The 6,000-nt window shown below is 57.8% G+C and overlaps 1 protein-coding gene across 7 annotated transcripts in view; it reads left to right on the top strand.

Annotated features, from left to right (window-relative positions):
* Window positions 1–2,316: 2,316 nt before the first annotated feature.
* The window catches only part of TRPC3 (transient receptor potential cation channel subfamily C member 3), a 76,496-nt gene continuing 72,812 nt past the window's right edge, over window positions 2,317–6,000 (top strand). For all 7 annotated transcript variants that reach the window (XM_059695605.1, XM_059695604.1, XM_059695603.1 and 4 more), the window contains exon 1: window positions 2,317–2,529. In XM_059695605.1, the coding sequence (XP_059551588.1) occupies window positions 2,318–2,529 (212 nt within the window). In that variant the 5' untranslated portion in view covers window position 2,317. The remainder of the gene's footprint in view (window positions 2,530–6,000) is intronic.

The raw sequence follows: 6,000 nt of genomic DNA, 5'->3' as shown, positions 1-6,000 counted from the left end.
TGTGACTCTATTTGCAAATGGGTACTTGAAAAGGGTAATTAAGTTAAAAACGAGGTCATAGGGTGGACCCTAATCGCATGTGACAGGTGTCCTTATAAGGAAATGAGATTAGGACAGAGACATAGAGGGAAGGCTGTGTGAGGACAGGGAATGGCCCTCCACGAGTGAAGGAGAGAGGCCTCAGCAGAAACCAACCCTACTACCCTCTGGATCCAGGATCCCAGCCTCCAGAACTGTTAGGAAATGATTCTGTCCTTTAAGCCAGCCAGCCTGCGACACTTGTATGGCAGCCCCGGCAACCGGTCCAGCGCGCAGGAGGAGACCCCGTGACTGCAGGCTTCCTGCAGCGCTGCTCCCCGGAACCTCGCGGAGCAGCGTGTCCACGTGTTCACATAATTATGAAGAACCTGTAGACTCCCTGAATCCACTCAGCAGACGTGCATTGAGCTTGTCCTGCACCTCACATCATCAGATGCTGAGCTAATGTCAAAGGCAAAAAGATGGGCCCCCAACTACCTCCAAGGAAAGAAGGTCCCAGACCCTCCTCAAGGAGTTCACAGTCTGAAGAGGAGCCAGACACACAGAGTCATTTCAATGCAATGCGACCAGTGGTGAGACTGTGGTACCACAGAGCCAATACAGTGAGGACCAGGGGCCATGTGAGCCCCACTGGGACATCCAGGGGTGTCAGCTGAGAGGCACCTGGCAGCTGGGTCTTAGGGAAAGTAGAACCACGCAGGTGGAGGGGGGAAGAGAGAGTCAGTTTAGTGACAGGAATGCCACGGACAAAGGCAGGAGCGTGGGGAGGCCTGAGAATGCCAGGCAATGAGTGAAAGGCCGGTGACCAAGTTAGGATGTGGAATGGGGAAGGATGGGAGGCGAGGTGGAAGATGAGGTCAGACCTGGAGGGCTGGGCGGCCAAATGTCAACCTGAGAAGAGATATGGGGGGCGATGAGTGGGGGGGTGCAGGGGGCTGTGAACTCCACGGTGCAGCTCTGCACACTCACGTCCATCTGTGCCCCTGGGGAAAAGTGCTTCGGCCATAAAGCACCAGATCGCATTGTTTTCTTCTCTATCAGGCGTGCACATATCATTGCTTCCTGAAGACTCAGACTCATTATCATCTGAATAAAACACACAATGTTTTATTGACTTGAGAAGAATTAAGGTCCAAAGAGCTACATTTCCTTATGTGTGTTTTGTTTAACTTTGGGAAGAACTGCTCCTCAAAGAAATACGGTAAAATTGGACACAATAAGAAATGAATTATCTTTTTATCTCATCACAGCGCGTCTGGTATTTCTGTGATTCTTCCAAGTTGGACTTGCTGGAGGGCTGCCTACTGGAGGCAACAGGAACCGTGGGAGATACGCAGGCCTGCGTCTGGCCTGAGCCTCCCCACTAGCGGCCGCCTTGTTTGTTTCCTCAATCTCCCTAGGCCTCCGGGTCCTTATTTCTAAAGTGGGGATAAGTTCCTTGATCCTTAAGACTCCTTCGGACTAAAATTCCACGAGTCTTTTCTCCTAGAAGAAATACTGCTCTTGTATTTTAAAATGCTTTTTTTTTTTAAAGGAGACTTTCAATTTTGCTGGAAGATATTCCTTGGAAAGTATAGATATCCTGTCAGATGCCTCTGAGATTCATTTTTAAAAACCCCACAACCCCAAGCATCATGCGCATTCAAAGCATCGCCATCCCGGGGCCCAGAGGCCCTCGGGACATGCACTTGAACTCCGCGGGTTCCCTTACGCCTCAGTGAGGAACCAGGAAAAGAGACGCTCCGCAGTCGAGGGGTGAACCGGGCTGCAGGTCAATGAGCCAGTGGCGGCCGATTTCTCTTCTCCCTCCTTCAGGGAACTTGCGTCTGCAGGGGAGGCGGTGGGGCCTCTGGCAGGGGTGGCGGAGGGGAGGGGGCAGTTTCTCTGACCTCCTGCCTCCCCACCTGCTGGCCCGACTCCTCTCCAGCGCCAGTCCGAGGAGCTGGTCCCCGCCCCCTCCAGCGCCCTGGCCCCGAGCGCCGCTCCATCCCAGCGAGCGATGCTGGGGGAGCAGGCAGCCTGCGCGCCCCGCTCGGCCCCGGGCTGAGTCCTCGCAGCCGCCGCCGCAGCTGCCGCGGGTGGATGGTGGGCGGCGGCGCGGCGGCCTCGGCTCCCGACTCCGGCCGCCGGGTGTCGGGCCGCGCCGCGGTCTCCGCCTCGCTCCCCGTCCGGGGCTGCGCGGGGCGCGGGAGGCGGGCCGGGGGCGCGGCGGGGACACGGCGCGGCGGAGGCGGAGGCCGGCGGCTGGCGTCCCCGCGCTCGCACCGCGGCCGGCGCGATGTCCACCAAGGTCAGGAAGTGCCAGGAGCCGGCGAGGGTGACCTTCCCCGCGCCCGAGGAGGAGGAGGAGGGCGAGGACGCGGGCGCCGAGCCGCAGAGCCGCCGGCGGGGCTGGAGGGGCGTCAACGGGGGCCTGGAGCTGCGCTCGGAGACCTCGTCGCGGGAACCGCACGGCCACCGCCCGCCGCCCTGGTCGCCGGAGCCCGATCTGTAAGTACCGGCCGCAGCGGCCCGGAGGGAGGCGCCCCCGCCATCCCGCGACGGGCCCGGGACCTCAGGCCCCAGCCGGTTTGATTCGGGGACCCGTCCCGGGGGGACTTCCGGGGCGCGGACGGCGTGGCGGGGCCCTGTCCCGGCCGAAGCGCGCAGACCTGCCCCGCGAGCCGGCACCGCGGACGCCGGGCGCGCTCCCAGCCCGTGGACGCGTCCTCGCCGGCAGCCGGGGGCGCGCGTGGCGCCGTGGACGGGACCCCGGGACGATGCGCACCTCGGGGTGGGGGTCGAGGAAGGCCAGGTGCGCTCTGACCCGGGCGCGCGCACCTCCGACTCCCCCGCGTCCCAGCGTGAGCCACCGGGGAACGCGGGTCCCCTCGGAGGCTCGGGCCGTCGGGGCGAAGGGAGGGGACCGTGTGCGACAGAGTGTGGTGGACGGTGTGCCCGGCCGCGCGTTTCCCGACGGCCCGCTCCCAGGGAGCCTGCACCGGAGCCCTGCGGGTCCCCGGGAGGGGGCGGCCGGGAGCCCGGAAGGCGGGGTCGGGGCGCTGAGTGTGGAAGGAGCACCTTCGCTTCGTGCCCGGGTCTGCGAGACGCGGAGCGGGTGGAAAAGAGGGCGCTCCTCTTCCAGGGCGCAGGCTCCCTCGTGCTGCTGTCACGTACCCCGGGGTTTACTGTCTTTTTTAGGAAGAACCTCAGATCGAGGTGGGAAGCGAGGGTCGGAGGGCCGCGGTCCTGCCCGCCCCGGGGCCCGGGGAGGTGGCTCTGCAGCGCCCCCTGCTGTCGGGGGCGGCCGGCTGCCCGGTCTCAGCCTCTGGGGCCACCGGGACCCACCAGCCACCCCAGAAAACAGACACCAGAGGCCGGAGTAGGTGGCCCGGGGAGGGCTCTGCTGCTAAATGAGCGTCGTACTCCGCGGGTTCGGCTGTTGCTGACGATTGGCCTGCAGGGAACTGGCCCAGGAAACGGAGGGAAGTCACGGGATCCGCTGGGATTCCAGCGCCGCCCGCTCGCCCCCCTGCCTCCCTAGGGTTTTAGACGTTCTTGTCCTTTTGTCCATTTGGGTTTTAGAACCCTGCTCCGTTTCTTGATTCTTTAAAGCTAAATTGGACGCCAGAGCACTCTTAGCGGAGAAAGCGGGCGGAGCGGAGATCCTCGCCCTGCCTTTCCGAGTTGGCGGTCCATTGCCCAAGCGCGCGCCGGGCGAGCGCCGCTGCAGACTGCCGTCCAGCTGCTAATGGAAAGCTTCTGTCTGCGGGGCGTTCACATAACTCAGCACGCGGGTGAGAAGACGGGGTCATTTTGAGGAGATAGACATGAAGAGACATTTCTTCTGGCGGCAGGGCAGCCAGCTCTCCGTGTTTATCTGAGGCCTGTGGCTGGGGAACGTCAGAGACTAGCTTGGTATCCATCTCTTGATATCCGGCAGAGATTAGCTCTGTGTGCCATCTGAGTAGAGCATGCCCAGTTTCAGAGCGGGGAACAAACAGCCCTACCCTAGGATGGAATCGGACAGGATGGCCCCGGTACTTACATATAGAAGGCAGAATAGAAGGGATGTTAAGGGTGGAGCCACTTCCACCAAGAAGGCTCCTCAGGGCAGTCCTGGGGTTCATTCCATGGCTCCATGCCCCAGCAGTCTATTTGGAATTTTATATATATACTAGATGCCTGGTGCACAAAATTTGTGTTGGGGGGGGGGGTTCACTCAGCCCAGCCTGCACCCTCTCCAATCTGGGGCCCCTTGGGGGATGTCCGACTGTGCTGGCAGTCAGACATCCCTCTCACAATCTGGAACCGCTGGCTCCTAACCACTCTCCCGCCGGCCTGATCTCCCCCTAACTGCCCTCCCCTGCCTACCTAATCGCCCTATAACTGCCCTCCCCTGCCGGCCTGATCTCCCCCTAACTACCCTCCCCTGCCGGCCTGATTGCCCCCTAACTGCCCTCCCCTGCCGGCCTGATTGCCCCTAACTGCCCTCCCCTGCCGGCCTGATCTCCCCCTAACTGCCCTCCCCTGCCGGCCTGATTGCCCCTAACCACCTCTGCCTCGGCCCTTGCCACCGTGGCTTTGTCTGGAAGGATGCCCAGAAGACATCTGGTCTAATTAGCATATTGACTTTTTATTAGTATAGATTGATTTCAGAGAGGAAGGGAGAGGGAGAGAGACAGAAACATCAATGAGAAGAGAGAATCATTGATCGGCTGTCCCCTCTATGACCCCCACTAGGAATCGAGCCCACAACCCAGGCATATGCCCTGACTGGGAATCGAACGGCTACCTCCTGGTTCATAGGTCATAGGTCGATGCTCAACCACTGAGCCATGTTTGGAAATTTTAAACACACTTCTTAGGAGGAAGAATGACATCTGTTATATCACTAACAAGACTTTTAAGAAAACCTTTAATAGAACTCTTGCTTCAACCAGCGATTCAAATTGAAACTTCCTTTATCTTAATTATTTGCCAACCTAGGACGAAGTCATATATCATTGGCAAGATGACCTCATTCCTGAAACCTATTTGGTTGTAATGAACTCCAAAAAGGCATTTGACAGCATTCTCATGAATTTCAATTCAAAGATATTTCTTAAGCATTCACATGTGCAAAGTGCAGGCTAAGTACAGCAAGCCACAAAGATGAGTATGACAACTTGTCTGCACTCAAGAAAGAAATTTAAAATCTCATGAGGGAGAGGTGGAAATGGAGCAATTATGCTACAAGTTAGAGTAGATTAAGCAGCATAAACACACACACACACACATATACACAAGGATAGAGCTATGTAGGGTCAAGTGCAAAGGGGGGACGGACAACTTAAGGTTGTGGAGAAATTGAGGAAACCTTTGTGGGCCTTAAAAGATGTGCCTGGCCAGTGTTGCCCAGTGGTTGAGCCTCACACGTAAACCAGGAGGTCACGGTGAGATTCCTGGTCAGGGCACATGCCCCAGTTTCAGCTCGATCCCCAGTATGGAGTGTGCAGGAGGCAGCCAACCAATGATTCTCACCATTGATGTTTCCATCCCTCTCTCCCTCTCCTTTCCTCTCTCTGAAATCAATAAAAACATATTTTAGAAAAAAAATGCATAGGCTATGAGGCAGAGACCGAACGGGTAATTGATTCAAGCCTTCTCTCCCCCGCCCCGCTCTCCCCTCCCCAAATGCCAGGCCTGTCTAGGGAATATTAGCTGAGTTTGGTTGGAACATAGATATGTGTAGGAAAACAGTGAGATGGAGCGGGATGTGTTGGTTTGGGGCATTAATGTGGAGGATCTGTATGCCAGGAAGAAGCAATAGGAAGTCATTGATTGTTTTGAAGCAGCAGCAATGTGATCAAAGCCACTCTGAGAGCAGGATGGGTTGAAGTGGAAATTGGCAGGCTGTGAATAAATAAATTAGGGGCTATTGTGGCTAGCCAGGCTGAGGTCAGGATCTGCAACTATGTGGTACTGATGTCATGGAAGGAG

The sequence above is a fragment of the Myotis daubentonii genome, chromosome 5 (genome assembly GCF_963259705.1).
Source record: "Myotis daubentonii chromosome 5, mMyoDau2.1, whole genome shotgun sequence".
In the NCBI taxonomy this organism is placed as follows: domain Eukaryota; kingdom Metazoa; phylum Chordata; class Mammalia; order Chiroptera; family Vespertilionidae; genus Myotis; species Myotis daubentonii.
The sequence above is the reverse complement of the archived record's forward strand: the minus strand, read 5'-3'. Positions and strand labels throughout refer to the sequence as shown.